Genomic DNA, 23,548 nt, shown 5'->3' with positions numbered 1-23,548 from the left:
CCAGCACTGTTCCCATCCCCCCAATTCCCCAGTAAAAATCTTAAAAAAAAAAAAAAGAAATAATAGCAATAGCCCTGTCCCCCACTGCCCCCAATGGTAGCATCTGGCGTTCCTACAGTACAATATCACACCCAGGAAGTGGACCTTGATACAGTTCACTAATCTTGTTCTGATTTCACCAGTTTTTCATGCACTCGTGTGTGTGTGTGTGTGTGTGTGTGTGTGTGTGTGTGTGTGTGGTTTTATGTGTGGACATTCATGTAATCACCACCACTGTCAAGATACAGAAAATTTCATCATTACAGGGACCCCTCATGCCGCCCTTATATAACCACAATCTCCTCCCTCCCCTAATTCCTAATGCCTGGCAGCCATTCATCTGCTCTCCATTTGTATAATTTTGTCATCTCAAGGATGTTACATAAATGGAATCATATAGTATGTAACCTTTTGGGACTGGCTTGTTCACACAGCATAATTCCCTTGAGATCCATCCAAGATGATTTACTTTATAACAAAAGTCCCACACTTAATCATTTATGTGGGTGTAGTCCCCTTTTAAGGAGTCATCTTAGGAATTTCAAGGCTAATTCCATTCATGCTGACATTGCCCATGATATTTCTCTAACTTCTTTTCAGTCTGTAGTTATTTCTTTTTCAGAGTCTGTAGCTATTCTTTTAATTATTTTTAGTGCTTTATCTAAATCAGGGCACATCAAACTTTTCCTGTACAGGGCCACATACTTCATATTTAGACTTTGAGAGCCAGACTCTGTTACAACTACTCACCTCTGCCAAAGTCACACATACTATATAAGCAAGTGGAAATGATTGAGTTTCAATAAAGCTTTATTTACAAACACAAGTGGTGAACCAAATTGACCCTGTGAGGTGCAGTTTGCTGATCCCTGATCTAAATAATAAAAGTGTGATTTGATTTTTATTTATTAACTTCATTTGTCATTCTGGATCCAATCTGGCAAATGAGAAGGGGAATAATATATGGGGAAAGAAACAAGGGGAACTCCATTCACAACAGCAACCAAATCACAAAGTTACAAAATGCCTAAGAATAATTATGGTAAATGCAGAGCATATCTGTGGAAAACCATCAATTTTTGTAGGCTTCATAAGATAAGACATGAATGGATAGGCAGTCTAGAGTAGCACTATTCAAAAGAAATATAGTGTATGTCACATGAAATTTAAAATTTTCTAGTAGCACATTAAAAATGTAAAAAGAAATCAATGAAATTTATTTTAATAATATATTTTCTTTAACCCAGTAAGCCAAAAACTATCATTTTAATTTGTCATTATTATAAAATTAATAGTGAGCTATTTTATATTTTTGTATTAAGTCTGAATTCCTGTGTGTATTTTTTGCAGTTATAACACATTTCAATTCAGATTCTAAATCTTCATCAGAAATACTTGATTTGAGTTTATATTTCATATAATTTTAGAGTTGGAGTGATTGATTCAAATGTCCAAGTTGTTCCAAACATACTTAAAAGTTTTCCAATTACTAAAGCAAGTTCCAGTTTCTAAACTTAAATTTTAAAATCATTAGAATTAAAAATAATTAAAAACTCAATTCCTCAAGTCCCCCTACCCTCATTTCATTTGCTCAGTACTCACATATGGCCAGTGGCCACCTTGTTGAACAGTACAGCCCCAGAGCTTGAGAATAATGATTCGTAGTCTGATGCCCTTATGGAAAATAAATTCTGCAAAGCATTTCTGAATGAGTGCATTTGTGGAACTGGAGCAGCAATGGGGATGGACAAGATACAACAGGCTCTGGTGTCAGACATTCCTGGGTTCAAGTTCAGGTTTGAGTGTGTATAGCCTCTGATATGTTTCTTATTCTTCTGAGACTTTCTTTCCTTATCTGCAAAATGGTCTTCATAATACCTACCTCACAGGGTTCTGTCAGACATGTAAATATTTAGTAAAGAGAAGCTGACTATGGTAATGGCTATTATATTTGTTTCCTAAAGCTGCCTAACTAAGTACCTCAAGCTGGGTGGTGTAAAACAACAGAAATTTATTCCCTCACAGCTCTGGAGGCTAGAAGTCTGAAATCAAGGTTTTGACAGGCCATGATCCCTTCAAAGGCCCCAAGGCGAGGATCCTTCCTTGCCTTTCCAGCTCCTGGTAGCCCCAGGCGTTCCTTCGTTTCCTGGAGCATCACTCCAACCTCTGCCTCCATGTCCATGGTCATTATATGGCCATCTTCCCTCTGTGTGTCTTTGTGTCTCTTCTCTTCTTATGAGAGCATCAGTCATATTAGATTATGGACCACCCTACTGAACTCATCCTAACTTGATTGTGCCTGCAAAGACCCTACTTTATTTTATTATTTTAATATTTTTAATCTTTTAATTACAGTTGACATACAATATTATATAAGCTTCAGGTGTAAAACATAGTGATGAGACATTTATATAGCTTAATGAAGTGATCACCTCGATAAGTTTAGTACCCATCTTAATAGCTATGGTATACATAGTTATTACAATATTAATTTACTATATTCCTTATGCTATACCCTACATCTCCATGACTATTTTATAACTATCAATTTTTACTTCTTAATCACTTCCCCTTTTTTACCTAGCCCACCCCCCAACCACCCTCCCATCTGGCAACCATCAAAATGCTCTCTATATCTATGAGTTTGTTTCTGTTTTGTTTGTTTGTTTGTTTGTTTTGTTCTTTAGATTCTATATATTAGTGGACTCATGTGGTATTTATCTTTCCCTGTCTGACTTACTCCATTCAGCACAATACCCTCTAGGTCCATCAGTGTTGTTGCAGATGGCAAGATTTCATTCTTTTTTTATGACTGAGTAATATCCCATTGTGTATATATACCACCTCCTCTTTATCCATTCATCCACTGATGGACACCCAGGTTGCCTCCACATCTTGGCTATTGTAAATAATGCTGCAATGAACATATGGATGCACATGTCCCTTCGAAGTACTGTTTTGGGTTTCTTCAGATAAATATCCAGAAGTGGGATTACTGGGGCTTCCTTTGTCTCTTGTTATAGCCTTTGTTTTAAAGTCTATTTTGTCTTGCTATAAGTATTGCTACTCCAGCTTTTTTTCTTTGCTTGTTTCTATTTTCATGAAATAGCTTTTCCTTCCCTTTGCTTTCATCTCTGCATGTATTTTATTCTGAAGGGAGTCTATGTTAGGCAGCATATGTTTTCTTATTCGTTCAGCAGCCCAATATCTTTTTTTTTTTTTTTTAGCTGAGCCATCCTGCTACCTATTGGCAGCTTAGCAGCAGCTCAGGTCGGGCACGGCATCGAACCGCTGTTGTTCAGAGCTCACACTCTTGAGCAAGCTCTTAACCAACTGAGCCACTCAGCCGGCCCCCAATATCTTTTGATTGGAGCATTTAATCCATTTACATTGAAAGTAGTTATTGATGGATACATACCTATTGCCATTTTATTATTCATGTTTTGGGTTTTGTTTTGTTTTTTTGTCTTGTTCTTCTTAAAGAAGTCCCTCTGACATTTCTTGTAATACTGGTTTGGTGTTTATGAACTCCTTTGGCTTTTTCTTGTCTGGGAAGCTCTTTGTCTGTCCTTAGATTCTAAATAATAGCTTTGCTGGGTAGAGTAATCTTGGTTGTAGGTCCTTTCTTTTCATCACTTTGAATATTTTGTCCCAACCCCTCTGGCCTGCAAAGATTCTGTTCAGAAATCAGCTGACATTTGTATGGGAGCTCTCTTGTAGGCAACTAACTGCTTTTCTCTTGCAGCTTTTAAGATTCTTTCATTGTCTTTAAGCTTTGGCACTTTAATTATGATGTGTGTTAGCTTGGGCCTCTTTGGGTTCACCATGTTTGGGACTCTGTGCTTCCTGGGCTTGTATGTCTATTTCCTTCACCAGGTTAAGGAAGTTTTCTGTCATTATTTCTTCAATAGGTTTTCAATTCCTTGCTCTCTTCTGCTTCTGGTACCCCAATAATGGGAATATTGGTACATTTGATGTTGTCCCAGAGGCCCCTTAAACTATCCTATTTTTTTTTGTTATTCTTTTTTCGATTTTGCTGTTCTAATTGGGTGTTTTCTGCTACATTAACTTCTAAATCACTGATATGAGTCTCTGCTTCATCTAATCACCTGTTGGTTCCCACTAATGTATTCTTTATTTCAATTATTGTATTATTCATTTCTGACTTTTTGGGTTTTCTATCTCTATTTTTATTTCCTATTTCTTTGTTGAAGTTCTCAATGAGATCATTGAACATCCTTATAACCAGTGTTTTGAACTCTGTGTCTGGTAGATTACTTGTCTCCATTTTGTTTAGTTCTTTTTCTGGAGCTTCGCTTTGATCTTTTATTTGGGACATGTTTTTTTGTCTCCCCATTTTGGCTGCCTCCTTGTGTTTGTTTCTATGTATTAGTTAGGGCTGCTATGTCTCCCGGTCTTGGTAGAATGACCTTATATAGTAGGTGTCCTGTGGGGCCCAGTGGCACAGTCTCTCTGGTCACCTGAGCCCGGTGCTCCAGGTGTGTGTCTTGTGTGGGTTGTGTGTGCCCTCCTGTGCAGTTGAGCCTTAGTTGCTGTTTGCATGTCAATGAGAGGGATTGACCCTAGGACCAGTTAGATGTGAGGACTGGTCATGACTACAATGGAGGAGTTGTTGTGCAGGATTTGCTTTAGCAGGCTCTGTTGCCTCCCAGTCTGCTCTTTGGGTGTGTTGTCTGTGAAGGCAGCTAGATGGTGATCCAGCTGGTCTGAAGCCAGCCATCCAGTGTGCCAGCCCTGGCACCTCCTGGGAGGGGTCCTACAGCAGGCCAAGTTCTGCCACGGCCTGTGCCCTGTCTGGGGCCACCTGGCATGAGCCACAACGCAGTATGCAGGTGGAAGCCATCTGCGCTGGGCTTGGAAGTGTCTCTATAGGCCAAACAGTGAACCGAGACAGACTGCTCTTAGTTCCAGGCTTAGTGCTGCTCAGCAAGAGGTACAGGGCATGCCAAGGCCAGATGCTGCTTGTTTGGATTTTGTGAACCTTTGAGAGATTTTAGGAAAGTCCACAGCATAAGCCAAGACAGACTGTCTGTATGGAAGAGCCACTGGAAGCAGGTTGGATGTGCCTGAAATTTGGTTGGGGTGAGGTCTTAAGGAGTCACCAGGTTAGGGCAAACAGTGTTAGTCAGGTTCTTAGAGACTCACTGGGAGTGGGGAGGGCTCAGCAAAGAAATAGTGGTTTCTGCCAGCACTTCTGTCTGGGAGAAAGCTGCCCCTTCAGCTCACCCTAAGCCAGATAATTCATTTCCTCCCTGTATGTCCCTGGTGCCTTTCAAGCTGCTTTTCCAGCGCTGGAGCTCAGAACAAGTGAGTCCATCAGCAAGTAAGTCTGTGTGTGGTCCCTTTAAGAGGATCACCTGGGACTCCAGCTACCCTCCATCTCACTCAGCCACAATCTCTGCTGGTTTTCACAGCCAGAAGTTATGGGGACTGCTATTCCTGGCACTGGAACCCTGGGCTGGTGAGCATGGTGTGGGGCTAGGACCCCTCATTCCTCCAGGAGGACCTCTGCAGCCAAGATATCCCTCCCAACTTTTAACGGTCACATGCAGGTGTAGGATCAGCCCTTTTTGCCTCTCTGCTTCTCTTACCAGTCTCGAAGTGGCTTCTTCTGTATATCCTAGTTGTAGGGCTTCAGTTCAACTAGACTCCATGTGATTCTCAATGATGGTTGTTCTGTAGTTTAGTTGTAATTTTTATGTGGTTGTGAGAGGATGCAAGTAAAGCATTTACCTACTCTGCCATCTTGACCAGAAACTCAGAGACTATTTTAATGTCACATTCACAAATCTGGGATGTTAGTTTTTCAACTTATCTTTTTGGGGGACACGGTTCACCCCATCAGAGTTATGATGATTAATTACCCATTTCTAAAGTGTATACGTGCTGCTGTTTATATGAGTTGTGCCTGATAGAATTTTTCTGTAGAAGGAAAAACTTTAAGGAATTATGAGTTGCCCAATTGGGCCAAATTCATTTGCCTTTCTCTCTATTGTCCCACAAAGCCCTCTGCAGCAGGAATCATAAAGAATCAATCATTCAAAAGCACTCTTTACAACTCAAAAGCTACTGTGCAATTTAGTTCCATGCCTGTTCACAAAATGGATTGTTTATTTTGCTTTGCTTCACTTTGCTTTTTTGTTTTGTGTTGTGGGCTAAACTCATCTGGTTGTTCCAAGGCTTTTGCAAATGAGTGAAGCTTTATCTCTCTCTCTCTCTCTCTCTGAGTTTTGTTATGTGGAGCAGCGAAGTCCAGCCCCATTGAACTCAAGCACAGCACAGGATGTGAGCAGGTGAAATACAATGCAATGTGTGTGCACATTGTTGAAGCCTTTGATGAATGCTCTTTCTAAGTGTTCAGTTGGATTTTTGCCTAAAGAAACAAAATAAGTATAATTGAATAGGACATGATAAAACAAAATTTTCTTAAACATTCTATCTGATGAGGAAGATGGATTGCCTTGCTTCCCCAGCAGAACCAATAGGCTGGTAATGAATGAAACCTTTGTGATAAAATAATGCTTTTATTAGTATCCTCTGTAAGAATTCTTTAAATCTCATCAAATACTGAACTTTAAGGTATTGGGCATGTTCTGCTCTTCACTAGAAAATCTCATCTGTGATGCACGCCTCTGTTAGCCTTTGAAGGCCCCTCACTACCTCACTCTGGATGGCAGTTTAGCACAGTTGTATTTTGCTACACAGTCCAATGTAATTAGGTTAATTAGTCATTTCCATTTAGCTTATTAGAAGGCTAGAAGTGCCTTTCCCTCATTTGGGAGATTAAATGTTGCAATTGTGTTCCACCCAGAGCTTCAAGACAGTGTGTTTCAGACCCAGTCATGGCAGCTGGGAACAATGAGCACGGTGTAATTTGCTCAGTTTTGTGGTAACACCAGAGGGGGTAATGGGACCGCAGAAGGGTTAATGATGATGCATGCTGGAAAGAGGGGCTGAAGTGGCTGCCTGAAAGAAGATGAAAGTGAGTTCTTCAACACAGAGAGAAATAATTACAGCAGCTGCAGCTTTCCTCAGCCTGTCAAGAGCCTTCCCGCTGGCCACCCAGATGTCAAACTTTATTAATTGAGCATTTCCTAAGTGCCAGGCAGCCTGCTAGGCCTGAGACATACAAAGATGACTAAGAAAGTTCTTGCCCACAGGGAACTCACAATCTTGTGGGAGTAACAGATGAATAAACCAGCCATCACAGTTCAATAACTATAGGAACCCCAAGGAAGCACAAGGAAGGGCTTTAGAGTCTTCAAAGCACTTGTATCTACATTAGAGTATAAGCTATACAGACAACAATTACTTGACCTCATTTTCCAAATGAGAAAATCAAATCCCACAAAGCTTTAAAAACAGGTCCAAGTCATAAGAGGCTCATAAGAGGTGGCATTGGGACCAGGACACTCGTTTCCTGGTGCCTCCCCCACCATATTACATATGACTCCATGACATTTCTCACCATGAATGAAGGCGTGTTCTCTGTTTTAAGTGGTGAGGGTAATGTTGGGAAGCCACAGAGCCCATATCATGGGGCACGTAAAGACAGGACAGGTGTTCATCCACAGGAGAAGAGCCTAGGCAAGCCCAGGTCAAGTGTGTATGTCCTTCTCCAACTTTACTTTCCCCTTGTCACCTATAAGACTCTTCTACTGTAGTCACACTCCTTTCTATCAGGCCCCACATGCTTCCCCATCTAGACTTTGGCTCTCGTTGATCCTTCCCATAAAATGCCCTTCGCTTCTCTCTACCTCTATCTCTGCCCAGTAGAATTCTACATGCCTACTAAGGTCTCCTTCATCTCTTCTTTCTCTTGAACTCAGGGCCATAAGCTCCTTGAAGACGTGTCTTTTTTTGTTCACCTTTGTATTCTCAAGTACCTGGCATGTAATAGGCATTCAGTAAATATCAAATGAATGAATAAGTGAATGAATGATTGAATTCAAATAACAAGAATATGTGAATTTCTTAAAATCCATGGCATTGTGGTAGGTGCTTTGGACACAGTCTAGCTTTCAATCTCCTTGGAGAGACGAAACATACAAGCAGAGGTGAGGAATAATGGAAAGGCTACAGGTAACTCAGTGCCTGAGTGAGTGATGTTTATGTGGGCACTTTGAGGTAACAGGATAGTCCCCCCCTCACCTAAAATTTGGTTCCAATGTCAAGACAGATGATGCCACACACATATCCAAGAGGGTATGGAAAAGTTTATTACTCATATAATGAGAATCTCTGAAGAGAGCAAAGAAGCTCCCAATCAGTCAGAGAATGGCTTTGAGAGCCAGGAAAGAAGACTCTGTTGGGGTTTTTAATGGAAGTTAGAGGATGGAGCCAGGGTGAGAGTTCCTGTGCATGGGCAAGGGCTTGCATGGTACAACTTTCCTCCAGCACCAAAGAGGGAGTACCTAGGCTTACTTATCTGCTTGTCCAGAAGAGGAAGAGAGCGGAATAAGGCCTAAAAGCTATCAGCAGTCAAACATCTAAAAATTGTGCCAAGCTCTTTATTAAAGATATAAACTCTGTGGTCCACAAAAGAAGGGTTGGGAGGGCTGTATTCTAGGTTAGAGGGAGGTTGCTGATTTTGAACTGGACTTTAACAATTTGTAGAAGATTAACAAATAATAATCTATCATGACCAGCACAATAAAGGAGTAGAATTTGGTGGACAAAAGAACAGGTCCTCTGATGTGGTGAAAGTAGAGGGAACAAGGAGCAAGGAATGGAGTTGGAAATGAGTCTGGCACATTTCCACGGTTAGGAGCAGACATCCTTGACAGTAGGCTCCCTGGTCAACTGGAATGATTGGGGGGAAGCAGTAAAGGAAGAGATTTGATTAACAAGTTATGCATTTGGACGTAATCTTCATGGAAGCACGGAATTTCTAGAAATTTTAGCATTGGCATTAATACAAAGTCAGTGATTCTGGAGACATTTTGAGAAATGAATTGACAAGAGTTGCTGGCAGAGTGAATATGGGAATGAAAGGGAGGAGTCAGAGACTTAAAACGTCCAGGTTCCATCACTAGAAAAATCATGGCTTCCCTTCTCGTCCCTTTCTCCATGTAATACCCTGCAAGCAGGTGCTGCTCAGTCTCTGCGGCTGGTAATAAACTTTATTTACTAAACCTTGTGTATTACTGGGGCAGTTTGCTAAAGGTGAGCTGATCAAAATCCTTCTTCTTCCTTGAGTTTACCTGGAGGAAGAGTCAAGGCTCCAGAAAAGAGTATAAATGGGGCAAAATTATGTCTGTAATACCATCTTACCCCTCAACCCCAACACAATGCAAATTACAATTTTGAGAAACTGTAATTTGAGCAAGATTCTCTGAAATTCCCTAGGCACTTTCATCCATGGAAGAATTCTGTCATCTGGATAGGGACATTGAGGGATCTGCCAAAAGCTGGAAAAAGTTTGTGGAATCAGAATGTCCTGAGAAGGAGAAGTTCCCACAGGAGTGGAAGAATAAGACAGCCGTGCAGCGCCTCTGCATGATGAGAGCCATGCGGCCTGACCGGATGACCTACGCCATGCGGTAGGGAATGGGCTTGTGGGAGGCCTGGGGAAGGCATGGAGCAACCTCAACATGGCCAGACTAGCAGGGCTGAGCACAGAGGCCTTGTGTTTCTAGTAATGGGAGCCTTTGTACCAACATCCAAAATGCCATGAGGCCTGTTGCTCTGTTTGCCATACATCCTCTTAATATCTATAATAGCTGGACAGTTTGGAAAGAGATACTCATCAATATCACTATTGAGAAGGATGCTGGTCACATCTAATGTGACAGGAGACGATGGATCCAGGGAACAGATGGAAGGGTCATCCTTAGCAGGAAGAACATCTCTTTCATCACAGAGAGAGCGAGAGATGGGTGGGGTTGTAGTTAGGGTGGTAGAAGGATGGCAGAAAGTTAAGAAGGATTTTGCCTCATGACTTCTATTTTCTCTGAGAAGTAGAAAGCAAGATCATCGGTTGAGTTTGTGTTGAATGGGAGGTGGCAGGATTGGAGATTTGAGGAAAGTGCTGAAGGTTTGAAATAGGATCTTGAAAAACGGGAGAAGGCTGACCAGGGAAACTGAAAGAATTTCGAGTAGCATTGAGGGCCCACCACGTTAAGATCCTGCATTTGTAGTGACACCAGACTTCACCATTAGACGACTTTGCACACAGCAGCCCAGGTGTAGATTCAGATTTAAGATGATGTAGAGGACGGGTCTTTCCAAGTTGGGGTGTTAGAATAACAGTTAGGTGAGGGAGATGAGGTATTGGCAAGAGAATGATTAGAAGCATTAGGCTGTGTAATCTATGGAGACAGAAAGCAGACTAGTAGTTGCCTGGAGCTGGAGTGTGGGAATAGCAATTATCTAGACAGGCATGAGGAACCTTATTGGCAGGGCGAAAATGTCCTAAAACTGGCTTATGGTGAAGACTGTACAATTCAGTGAATTTATTAGAAGGCTATTGAATAGTACACTTAAGATGGGTGAATTTTATGGTTATTTCAATTATACTTCAGTAAAGCTGTATTTTAAAAAAAATAATAATTTATAGGCCAAGGACATTACACTGGATAGAAAAGAAGTGAAGAGAATAAAGGGATGATTTAAAAAAAAAAAACACGCCAGGGAGACCAAGGTACTGGAAATCCTACATTTGTAGTGGCTCGAATACAAGCAGAGAATCAGTGGAGTAAGGATAGATTGCTAAAAGAAGTGTAAGGATAGAAAGTTTGGGTCAGAAAGTCGGGTGTTTCCATTTATGGTTTCAGATGTAGGAAATGTTCCAGGTAATGACAAGGATGAGGGTGTGGCCATGGACTCCGACAGCTTAAGTGGGGAAGAAATGGAGACTGTTAAGAATCTGCAGGACTGTCCACATGGATATGGATGTCACTCAGGCTGCTAGAGGGAAAATGCATGAGCCAAATGTCCAAGTGTACAGTGAGTTAGTGGAGTGACCAAAGGAGCAACAGATGACATGGATGTGCAGGGGTAGTGGTGATTCAGCCAGGGGACAGGAGCCTCAGTGGAGCTATACGAGTGGAGAAGCAATGGTTTCGAAATAATCACTATCAGTGAGCAGGACCATGATCCCCTCCCAGTCCTGAGATACATCAGATGTAGGAGAATGAGCCCCACTGAGAAGGCTTCAGGGAAAATAGAGTCCTTGGGGGAGTTAAGGCCAGGAGCTGGGCCAGATGGTCAGTAAGTGGCTGCAGCTTCTAGGTTTGGTTTAGTAGAAAATGGGACACTTCGGAAAGGAGCACTGGTAAGTGGAGTAAGTGAAAGGAAACAGAGAGTGATATAAAATGAGAGAACCCTGGAGGGCCGTAAATCGTGAGAAGGAATGGAGGGTCACAGGGATATGAAGTATGGAGGATTTAGCTGCCTGCAAGCTGTCAGAGGCACTGATCCTGGCAGTCTTCTGATGGATGGGGGTGATGAGACAGGTCACTCAGGCTTCAGAGGAGTCAGCAGTGGCCTGATGGAGGGGGATTTAGAGCTAGGTGAGCAGGCTGGCAACTAGCAGCACAGGTTGTGTTGACTTACTAACTAGTGCTTGGAGTTGGTCCTAGCTCTGTAACAAGCAAGCTTGTGACCTTGAGCAAGTCCTTTCATTTCTAGAGACCTGTTTCTTTAGTGTTATTATTTTGTGACTAATAAACATTGATGTACTTTTTTTTCTGGCAGACATTTTGTTGAGGAGACGTTGGGAAGCAAATACGTGGCGGGAAGAGCATTAGACTTCGCAACCTCATTTGAAGAATCAGGACCAGCCACTCCCATGTTTTTCATCCTGTCTCCAGGGGTGGACCCACTGAAGGACGTGGAAAATCAAGGTGAAAAAAGTTCTTCATGGTGGCAAGGCTGTCCCAGCCCCATGCACTTTCACTCTTTGCACCTGTCAGTTTCTCTGTTCCAGATTCAAAGCTCATTATGCAATACTCGCTATTCGCTAACCGTACAGAAAGCAAGGCCATTGCTGAGCCAACAGCAGGGATCATGTCCAGAGACAGGACTGCTCTGGGCTCTGAACCTACAAGGTAGAATCCACAGTAGCAGGTTCATAAGGAGACCTTGTGCTACCACCCACCCGTGCCCCTTAATGTAGCTGGGGCGGCCCTTCTGAAATTCGAGTACGATCCTTCCACAGCTCCCATTGCCCTCAGGATGAAATTCAGACTTCCTAGTAGGGCTCGCAGGGGACTTTGTCCTCCAGTTCCTCCCTATTTCTCTAGCCTAGTTTCTGATATTAGTTTCCTATTGCTGTTATAACAAATTGCCATTAACTCAGAGTCTGAAAAGACCACTATTATTTTACACTTCTGCAAATTGAACTAATAAATGGGGCCCCCCCTCTTTTCCTCGTAAGGACCCCTGTGATTATACTGGACCTATTCAGATAATGCAGGATTACTCCTCATCTCAAGGTCTTTAATCACATCTGCAGAGTCCCTTTTGCCATGTAGAGTAACATATTCACAGGTTCTGGGGATTAGGACATGGACACCTTTGGGGGCTCATTTTCCTGTCTGCATTTCCCTGTCTCCCTCTTTTTCATTCTACACAGCAGCCATCCCATTCTCCCAATTTTTTCCCCTCCAGCATCCCCTTCACCAGGCTAGCCTCTACTCATCCTTCACATACCAGTTTCAATGTCACCATTCCCAGGAAGCCCAACTTGACTTCCAAGGTGCGAGGGCCCCCTCCCATGTGCTCCTAGAGCACCCTTCTTTCTGTGCATCACATTGTAATTGTCTAGTGACAATTGTGCCTTTCTATGAGAATGACAGCTCTTTGAGACTGGGTTGCCTTTTCACCAGTCCCCAGTTCCTAGCACTGGGCTTTTCATATGATGGGCACTCAGTAAACATATATGTTAAATGAAAGAATAAGCAAATGAATGACTAATCAAAACTACAACATTTTGCAAAGTGAAATAAAGACCCGATGGGCTTTTATAGAGCCAAGCCTTTATAGGTAAGAATCCAGACTATGTAATACAACTCCATGGCCAGTCTATTATTATTATGTAATGGAAGGAACATACAGCATATGCCTGGTGTTTGGGGGTAGTTGACATGATGCTGACTTGACCCCAAAGAATGGATAAGATCAGTATAAGGGAAAGAATCCTCTCATTCACTAATTTAATATATATTTTTGTAATATCCTAAAAATCACAAGTAACATATTTTAAAATACTTTAAATACTTTTTAAAATACCAATAATATAGAATTTAAAATGGAAAGCAACAGTTCCCAACTCCGACGCTTCGCACACCCAGTCCCCTTTTCCAGACACTGTGCTTTTGCCCATTTCTGAATTTAGTCCTCCTGAGAAATACTTCTCTATTTCCTACTAATAATCTTTCATCACTTTTCTGAATTTATGTATTTCAGTATCTATTTATTCCCTGATGTGAAAAATAAAAATTGAACTCCACCAAGACTCTCCCCTTCTGAAATTTTTAACAGCTTTACTGAGATATAATTCACATGTCATGCAATTCACTCATTTCAAGTATATAATTGAAAATTTGTTAATATTTTCACTTGGCTGTGTAACCATCATCACAGTGGAATCCCAAAAGTAAGGCTATATCTGTTAGTAGTCATCCCCTAGTCCAGGGGTCGGCAAACTGCGGCTCACGAGCCCCATGCGGCTCTTTGGGTATGTTGCGTCTCAAAAGTTTGCCAAATCCTGGAAGAGCCAATCCTGTCCCTCACAACAATTGAAAAACTATTTGAGAGCCATAAATATATTTTTACGTAATCACCATTATGTGAATAATATCCTTTAAATATTTTATAAATGAAACTATGATATTTTATTTTCATTTTCAATTTTACTTCAGAGCCTGCGGCTTGCAAGCCGTAATTTGCTGACCCCTGGCGGCTCTTCCATCTCAAAAGTTTGCTGACCCCTGCTCTAGTCCATCCCACCACCTCCCAGCCCTACTCACCACCAATTTGCTTTCTGACTCTAAAGATTTGCTTATTCTGGACATTCCTATAAATGAAATCATACACCTGTGTGGTCTACTGTAGCTGGTTTCTTTCACTCAGCATAATGTTTTCAAGTTTCATCCATGGTATAGCATGAATCAGAACTTCATTCCTTTTTATGGCTGTTGTCACAGCTAAGTTATTCCTGACTTTCACCCTTTTAGAGAGTTCTATAGTTCTTCTGTCCCCTGGGGGTTTCATTTCTTTCATATTGATAAATCTAGTTTCCTCATTTTTATTCAGTATTTTCCTTTTGAAAGCTTTTATATGCCTTGTTCATGAGCAATTCCCTACTGTTCTTTGCCAATTGACCTCCAGGTATTCCATCATGTAGTTTGAACCTTTCTGTCATTTCAGGCAAGCTGACCCCTCCCTAACCCATGGTGTTTGTCTCTGAAAATAGTATCTCAGCCCTGCCCTTGGTTTAATCTTAACACATATTTCTTTACTGGAGGCAATATTGCTGCTCATCAGTGAGAGATTACTTAGGCATCTGTGCCGCTTTCTTTTTCTCTTCCTCCCCCTGATGGTTTGATTTGTTTTCTAATGCACCCATTTAGAACATATACTCGGGTGACATCCATGTTTTCTGCATCTTGGATCTAATCATTGTGCCTGATGGGCTCCTATTCTTAAGTTTGGAATCCACACAACTGACCCAAACACTTTCCCATTTCCCCTAGCCCCTGCTTATTAAGAAAATGTACTCTCTCTATGCTTGGACAGAGACTGTGTCAAACAGTTTACTGTTTTATTCCAGTTAGACTTATCAAAGCTTGGCATCTTTTCCCACCTTTAAGTATGTGATTTCTAGTCTTAACTACTTCATTTCTCTATCCCTTTATTTCATCATGGCAGCTCTTACTATAGGGCAGAGTTTTAAAAACTTAAGAGTCAGGTGAAAGATTTGTTTCCTCACCCGCATTTCAAAGTGCCACCCCCTCTCAAAATGCATAAACCCACAGACAAACAAAATTTTGTATATGATTTTGGGAGTTTTCTAAACCCCTGAAGCTCATTCATTGACACTTGATTAGGAATCTATGCTTTTCTAGCACTTTTGTGCCTGTTAATCTACTCCAGGATTTTCTTTACTCAACAATTTTGAAGAAGGGGGAGAGAAAGAGGACAAAGAAATTCCATCCATTTTTCCTGGCCTCTATTTTAACAGGAAACATACCACCATCCACCCCTACTGCTTTCCTTCCTGCCTTCTCAGATTAATCCTTTAATAGAATCAATTTTACCCTCTTTCTGTCTTTTTTCTCATCCCCTTCTTCCTAAGTGAGCCAAATTTGCACAATAATGTTTGCTTTTGCTTCACCTAAAAGCAATTACCCATTGTTTCCAACCACCAGTAATACCTTCCTCCTAGGGTTACTGTGAGGATAAAAATGAAATCTCAGATGTGAAAAGGTTTTTGAAAGGCTAAAAGTACAGTAGCATTGTATGGCATTATATTGACGATGAAGATTGACCTGTTCTTTGAGGCAGCCCAGTTTGCTCCTTTCTTTACATCTTTTTTCATACCCTTCCAAAGCATAGCTTCGTCTTTGGCATCCCAACAAGAAGACTTCCACGTTTTGCTTTTATGCAGGCATCTTCTCTGTTCTTTCATTCACTTGACTCTAGAGTGATCTTGCTTGGTCTCCACCTTCCTTTATCTAATTATCTGGCTTTGACAAAAGAAATTCTGTTATTTCCATTTTAGGACCAGAAAGAAGCTGTATCTACCACCTTTGCCTTTCACTGCCTCCTTTTTCTCTTTCCAACGTTCTGGTCAGAACTAGGAACTCCGTTAGATTTCTGTAGACCTGCTACAAGGTGTGTTCAAAGAAATTATTTTCAAGGTAGTGTCTTTGCATCAGATTATCAACACTTACTTAGAATCTCATTTTTATTGTTCCTGGCCCCATTCTCTTTTCTTTAAGAGTTTGTTGAAAGTTGGTTGGGTTGGAGCAAGTACGATCTTTAAAGAATAGCTTCAAGATTGGCAGATTATTGCTTTTTGTGTTCAGAAAGACTCATTTGTTGAAGTGCCAGGATACAGAAGAGTGAATAGAGTGTATCCTCAAGGCTGAGGATACAAGAAGAGATGAGATTTAGAGAACAGATGGGTGATAGGCAGACAGAGGACATGTCTTCCACTGAAATGGAGACGAGACATAGTAGGGATGTTCAGAGATGCAGGCAAAAAGGAAGTAAATTGAAGGAATTTCTACTGGATGGCCTGTATTTTTTCAGGGAAGTAGAGTGAAACAAACTGCTGAGCAGAAGGGTGGGGTCCATTCAGAATTTTAAAGGAAGAAGAAAATGAGCAATATAACCAACTTCTGGGGTCATAGACAGATTACCAAACAGCATTGAGGTTGAGAATCTTGAACTCGTGGTAGCTCCAATTCACCAAATGTATTATTTTTCTTTAATTAATACCTAGAGTTGTTCAGGGTGGAGATTTTACAAAAGTTGGGAGATGCAGAAGTAGAAGGGGACAATGGAGTCGAGTATTTTGTAAGATCATGGTTCAAATTAAGGATTATTGGTCCATATTAAAACAAGAGGAAGGTAAAGGTAAAGATAAGAGGAAAAAAATTAGAGGAGCCAATGGACTGGACATTTCACGAATTGCAATAATAGGAGATGTGGGAGTAAGAGAGTAAACAATCAGACAATAGGAAGTGATGTCATGAGTAGATATGAAGGAATAATGTTCCCGAAATGGGACAGCTCTCACTGATAATAAAGGTCTCGGTGAAACATTGGGAGTGAATAACAGAAATGAAACAGTTAAGTTCTTTGAGATGAAGAAACATGAGTTTGGATGTTGGCTGCATGACACAGTGCCTTAAAGTTTACTGGGATAATGATGAAGCAGGAAGTGTGGAAGATTTTAAAACAAGTTCCAAAGTCCCTAATAAATATGAATCTCACTAGAGAGTTGGTAGAAGGCAGCAAATATTAAAAAGTTAGTAGATAATACAGCCAGCTGGCGTGGGTTTGTTTTTTTGTTTGTTTGTTTGTTTTTAATGAGAATGGAGAAGAAATAGCCTGCAAACAGCAAGAGAAGGCTAGAAAATGTTCCTCTTCCTCCCAGCCCACTGGTATATGGAACTAGGCAGAGGGCCACAGAAGTTGCAGTGTCCTCAAAGAGATGAAAAGTCAAAGAAGCATGCTGCGAAGATTTTAAAGGCAGTCTCCCATGGGGCGTGGTTCCAAATGACAGCACCAGATGGAGAATTAGAAGGAAGATCAGAAAGGGGAAGATAAGTTAAAGGCAGTGGGGATGGGGACATGGAAGCCAGAGTACAAAACAATATGCAGGTGAAACCCCAAGAGAACGCCACTGTCTGGAGGGCCTTGCTGATGACCCAGAAAGGTGCCTTGAGAGCCTCGGAGTTGCAAATGGAAGACCCCGGCAAGGTTGCTTGACACGTGATAAGGCTCACATGTGGTGCCGTTATCTTTAGCTGAGTGTTCAGTCGGTACACATCTGTCAGATTTTCCCCTTCTCATCATCTCGGAGATCCATTTCTTTCTCTTCAGCCTGACCATCATGCCTGAAGCCTAGATTAATGAAAACAGAGCCTAGGTGGCTCTGCAGTGCCAGACTTTGCCCGCGGGCAATGATCCCTCCAGTCTGTAGTTTTCAAACTGATCTTTTTTAAGCCCCTCTTTTCCCATATCCTCTTTCTAATAAAGAAAAAAAATAGGCCCTTTTGTAAGTAGAAATGTCACCAAGGTTATCTAATAATCCCAGTACCTTTTATCCTGGTATTTTCTCTGGAATAAATTGTTTATATCCCAGGTTCTAAAGCTGACATCAAATCTATTGCCAGCTAGGATTTATAGAGTTTAATAAGGGTATTTCTTGGGTTTATCTCAGTTGAATCTGTAATAACTATCCTTCACTAAAAAAGTCATCATCTTGCTTTGTCTCATCCAGTTGAAGGAGAGTCTATACTTTTGTTAGTATTTAAAAGACATGTCCAGTATTGAAAGTTTTCTTTAAATTTCCTTGCACAAGTACATATTCAACTTCAGCTCCTCTACAACTAAAATTTTTAAGTACAGATTTTTTTCTTTTTAAAAGTTTCTCTTCTTTTATCTTGTGTACTTCACCTTCTTAGAAAAATTGCTCAATAATTCCTTCATGGTATTATACATTTTATGACCCTTTTGTCTAAAGAATATTATGTAATTCCTCTAAATTTTGTTATATTGGGTTAATAGCTGATGTCCAAGTAGAATTGGTCCACTGTATTAAAGTCATTTCTTTGTGTAAAGTTTTCCTTGGGCTGGAGAACAACTCACAAGCATTGGCCTTGCTCCAGTGATGTGGCTGTGATATCTATGTTGCTGTAGCTGCTCCCTTACTCCATTCCCAACACCAGCAACATCCAACAGGTGTTATCGAAATACATCCAAGAGACCATTTACACCTATGCAACCAAGTCCCATCATGTCTTCCCTCTTGCCTCTCTTCACTCTTAATTCCTGCAAAATGATGAGATAAAACTTTCCCATGTGTTGGGATTAATAGGGGAGGCAGTTAATATGGCGTAAAGTACGCAAAGCCAGAACTACCTGAATCCTGTGCCTGCTAGCCAAACATCCCATTAAAATTCCAGAGAAAATATACAGAGGGTGCCACAAAAATGTATACACATTTTAAGAAAGGAAAAAAACTGTATTAAAAATACGCTGATGCATATTTGAGCACCTCTTCTAATTGCAGAAGTTAAACATGACTTGTAGTCATCTTTTGTTATTGGTATATATTATCACAATTTTAATACATTTTTTTCCTTTCTTAAAATGTGTATACATTTTTTGGGGCACCCTCTGTTTATTCAGAGGACAAAACAGGTCAGACAGGGCCACATCCACATGCTTGCTACTCTTCAGGCCTTTCACACCAGCACTCTTCAGGAATATGGACCAAGGCCTGGCCTTCAAGTGAAAGGTTTACAGAAGAACATCAGCATTGTTGGGAGTTCAGGAGGAGGGCGGGTGAAGCAATTTTGGTTTAGATGACTGCTTTCTTCCTTCTGGGAACAGAAAGCTGGCAACTATAGCCTGCTGTGAAGGATAAAAGTCAGTATATGAGGCTCAGGATATGGGTTCAGGCAAGCCTGTGTTTGAGGAGTGATATGGAGGTGTGTATTTCCTTATGAACATTAAACAATACAGATCATTAGACACAAAAGATAATAATGACAACTCCATACTCCTTGTAGGTAAAAAACTCGGATATACCTTCAACAATCGGAACTTTCACAACGTGTCTTTGGGGCAAGGACAGGAGGTAGTGGCTGAGGCTGCGCTGGACCTAGCTGCGAAGAAAGGTCACTGGGTCATTTTGCAGGTATGGCCCCTCTGCCCTGATCAGGGTCGTTCTTGACCCCATACCTGTCTGGACCTCATATCACAGGCTCTGGGCCTCTCTGTCCTCTCTTCCCCTCTGACCCACCTTCCCTTCCACATCCTTGCCCCCTTCACTTCCTCCTCTTCTCTCTGTCCAATTCTCCTCCCTGATTATGTTATCTTCCTCACCCCACCCCCAATAACTCCTGTTCTCTCCGCTTTCTCCTGCTACTGCCACTCTGGTTTAAACAGCTCTCCTTACAAAAGGAAGCCGAATCCTACCTTGATGCATATTCAGAAAGTTGGCATTCAGTCGAAGGCCATGGCAGCTGGATTTTTTTGGCTGCTGATCTCTTCCCATGGATTTCATAGCACTCCCTTGCAGTATTTTTCTATTGTGTTACATGTTTTCTGTTCTCTGTTACATGCATGGCTAGAACATTGCCTGTGTAACTAGAGCTTGGCCTTGTCATTGAGAGTGCATGTTAGTGTTTGGAAATATGGATAACCCACTGCTGATAATTTCACTGAACACTTACAAGAAATAAAGGCCACCCTTCTTTCATGGCCTGTCCTCTTATTCCTGTTTTATGCAACCTGTATGGATGCTGGGGCTGTGGCCATGCAAGTGCCTCACTCCTCTCTTCTCCTCTAACGTCCTACCACCACCTCTATTAGCACATTCATGGCTACGTCAAGATGGTTTAATATATTGATGTGTCCTTCACTGAATTTCCTTGGGGAAAGAGATGTTCCTTATTTACTTTTAAGCACCCAGCACACTACTGCAAACATAGTAGACACTCAACAAAAGCACTCAATGAAGAAATCAATGAAAAAAAAAAATGAAAAAGGCAGTCACTCCCATCCTGTCCTGACTTTGATTACCAAGAGCTTCCCTTTCTCTTTGCTATTCACTGCACTTCATCTTGCTGCTGGGTCTTCATTAATTAGCCTATTATTTATGTGGAGCCTAGCAGCTGAGGGAGCTGCCATCCCCTGGGACTCTTTTTTCAGAAACAGTGGGAATCTCATAGAAAAGATGGCGACATCTGGGGTTCCTGCTTCCTCGCATGAGGATCAGCATGGTGCTGGGAAGTGTGATCTCCACAGCTGTGTCAGGCTCATTTGCCACAGAGACCCCCTTCTGGGCACTTGTGCCTTTGGGAAGCCAGCCCTCAGCCAATGAACAGGGAGTGTTTCCTCCCCCCAGAACCTACCAGCTGCCCAGGACCCCCACATCTGGTGCTGATGTGGTTTCTGAGAGCTCGCCAAGATTAAACTCAGAAGTTGAAATTCCCAGTGAAGTCACAGAGTTACTCACCTGTGGGTTGCTGGCACTTCCTGGCTCTCGGGCAGCCCACTAAAGTCTCCAATCCAAGGAGATTATAAATGAATTCTTTAGTTTACTGTATTTTCATTTCAACAACCACACTAACTCTTACATAGCATTTTATAGTATACAATGGCCTTTCAAATCCATTACCTTTGGTTATTTGTAGCAACTCTGTGAAATGAGTATGGCAAATATTATTGTTATTTCTTTTTATAGAAGAGAAAACAGCACTCAGAGACCAGGTTGCCGTGGTCCAAGTACTGTGCTCAGTGATGTTCTGTGTACTTAAGGCTCTGCAAGCAAGCTTCCTCAAATATTTATCGAGGAGCTTTTCTCTATCCATCGTAATGAAACACTTTGCAAGGAAGCAAAGTGACTATTCTTACTGAAGTAAAAGGTGTATTCTGCAAAGTAGTATTAAAAATATATGTAGGTTTAGACAGACAGACAGACAAATAGAAATTACAATGGGAAGAGAAGAGCTCAAAGACATAACGAGGGTCTTGGGCTTGGAGTAGGGAGCGTCTCCAAGCAGCCGTGACTGGGTGTGTAAGAAGATACGTTTGGAAACAATTAGTGGAATGGTTTGGAGAGAGACAGAAAGGAGTCAGGAAAGCTAGCTAGAAGGAGTTTAAATCAGTGCTTTTCAAGTTTTCTCCTGCATCCAAATCACTGGAGGATCTTATTAAAATGCACTGATTCAGTAAGTCTGGGTGGGGCTTAAGAGTCTGCATTTCTAACGCACTCCCAGGTAATGGAAGCATTGCTGGTCCATGGGCCCCAGTTTTGAGCATCAGAGTTCAAATATCCAAGTATCAGATGGTAGGGATCTGGATTTGGGATGTAGCCACGTGTTAGATTCTTACAACATGGCCCCAAGACCAGCAGCATCACCATGACCTGGGAACTTGTTAAAAATCTTAGGATCCACCCTAGACCTCCTGAATCAGACAGAGACTCTGGGTGGGACCCAAGAATCTTTGTTTCAATAAGCCCTCCAGGGGATTCTGATGCATAATTAAGTTTGAGAACACGGTACTAGAGAGACTTAAGATATGAGGGAAAAGGTTCAATGGCAGGATACCAGGAGGTCACCATTTCTGGGCATCCCAAGACTCATGCTGCAATGTGATTCATTTTAAGCTACGGCCAGGCCCCTCTTCTAGCTGCTTCCCTGGTAACTGTTTACTGCCAGCAGAACTAAGCAGACGCCTGTATTTGGGGGGACTTCCTTCCCAACAGAACATCCACCTGGTAGCCAAGTGGCTCAGCACCCTGGAAAAGAAGCTGGAGGAGCACAGCAAAAACAGCCACCCAGAGTTCCGGGTCTTCATGAGTGCAGAGCCTGCGCCCTCCCCTGAGGGCCACATCATCCCCCAGGGCATCCTGGAGAACTCCATTAAGATCACCAATGAGCCTCCCACAGGCATGCGTGCCAACCTGCACAAGGCCCTGGACAACTTCACTCCGGTACGGCCTAGGAGGGCGAGAAGAGCACCCTGCCTCACCGCTGATTCAGCTGGGGTGGGGTGGGGGCCAGCTGGGCTGTGGGGAAATGCCCGATGGGAACAAAATGTCTTCTCTTTGAGAGTGACCTAAACCCTGTGCCTACTCAGCACAACCCACCTCCCAATTCCCTGATACACCTGGGGAACCCGAGCTTAGGGTCTTTCTTTGGCAAGAGGTGTGGGGAAATGTTCTGCAAGTCCAGATGTTAACTAAATATTCCAGGATGGGAAAGGGCACATTACTATAAATCTAATTGATATGATATCCTGGTCACACATGTATCGGCTAAGCATACTGTCTTCAAGCAGGGGGTTGACCCTCATGTTTAGATGATAATAGTTAATATCTGCATGCAGCTTGAGTTACAGGGCTTCAGATAATCTAGGGGTCAGGCAGTAGGGATCTGGACTTAGAATGTTACCATGTGTTAGACTCTTAAGTGTGACCTGCAGGACAGCAACGTCGGCATCAATTTGTTAGAAATGCAAATTCTCAGGCCCCCACCTAGACCTCCTGAACTATTTGTGTTCTAACAAGCTCTCCAGGGGTTCTGTTGCACCGTCAACTTAGAACACTATGCTACAATGAGACTAAGAATAGTTTCAAATGCAGGGTCCTACATTCGTGGAGTTTCCATTTCTGGGAATTCGGACTCCTGTTGTGGAATGTTTATTAAAAGTCAAGACCAAGCCCATGGGTGGCTGCCTCCATATATAAAATAGCACTTGCGAAGTCTGCTGATCAGGCCTCTTTCATCTTCTCAGATGGCATCCTTTCTTGTTGCTTCTTCCTGGGAGAGTTCTACCTTCCTGGGAAGGGCAATGCATAAAGGTGTGACTACCAGGAGGGTGGGGGGCATAGAGGCCACCTTCAAGTCCATCCAGTATGTTGGTCTTGGCGATATCCAAGGAGACAGTTGTAGGATCTGTTGGGAAGGCTTTATGTTAGCATCAGTGGGTCTCTAGCTTCGTAGAACCCCTGCAAAACTCACCACAAGTCCCAGCTGGGTCATCTAGATAACAGACCATCCCAGGCGACAACTGTTCTAGCTAGCCCAAGAAACCATCAGGACCAAGGACCCCCTAGGAACCAGTTTAACTTAAAATAAGATGAAGACCATTTGGCGGTTAGAGTCTCAGATGTTACTGAATGCATGACATCCCTCTTGATGTCGGAATCAAGCCATCCAGTATGGGCAGGAAGCTGCCACAAAGATTTCAGAAGTGAAACTTGTCCGGTCTCCTTTTTCATTCACCTTCCCAA

General features: G+C 42.1%; 1 protein-coding gene across 1 annotated transcript in view; it reads left to right on the top strand.

Annotated features, from left to right (window-relative positions):
• The window catches only part of DNAH9 (dynein axonemal heavy chain 9), a 340,094-nt gene that overhangs the window by 288,662 nt on the left and 27,884 nt on the right, over window positions 1–23,548 (top strand). The window contains exons 60-63 of the mRNA XM_019654458.1: window positions 9,409–9,602; window positions 11,758–11,906; window positions 19,314–19,441; window positions 22,019–22,246. Of these exons, the coding sequence (XP_019510003.1) occupies window positions 9,409–9,602; window positions 11,758–11,906; window positions 19,314–19,441; window positions 22,019–22,246 (699 nt within the window). The remainder of the gene's footprint in view (window positions 1–9,408; window positions 9,603–11,757; window positions 11,907–19,313; window positions 19,442–22,018; window positions 22,247–23,548) is intronic.

The sequence above is a fragment of the Hipposideros armiger genome, unplaced genomic scaffold (assembly GCF_001890085.2).
Source record: "Hipposideros armiger isolate ML-2016 unplaced genomic scaffold, ASM189008v1 scaffold_222, whole genome shotgun sequence".
Classification (NCBI taxonomy): domain Eukaryota; kingdom Metazoa; phylum Chordata; class Mammalia; order Chiroptera; family Hipposideridae; genus Hipposideros; species Hipposideros armiger.
Note: the sequence above shows the minus strand (reverse complement) of the source record. Positions and strands in the feature narration are given on the sequence as shown.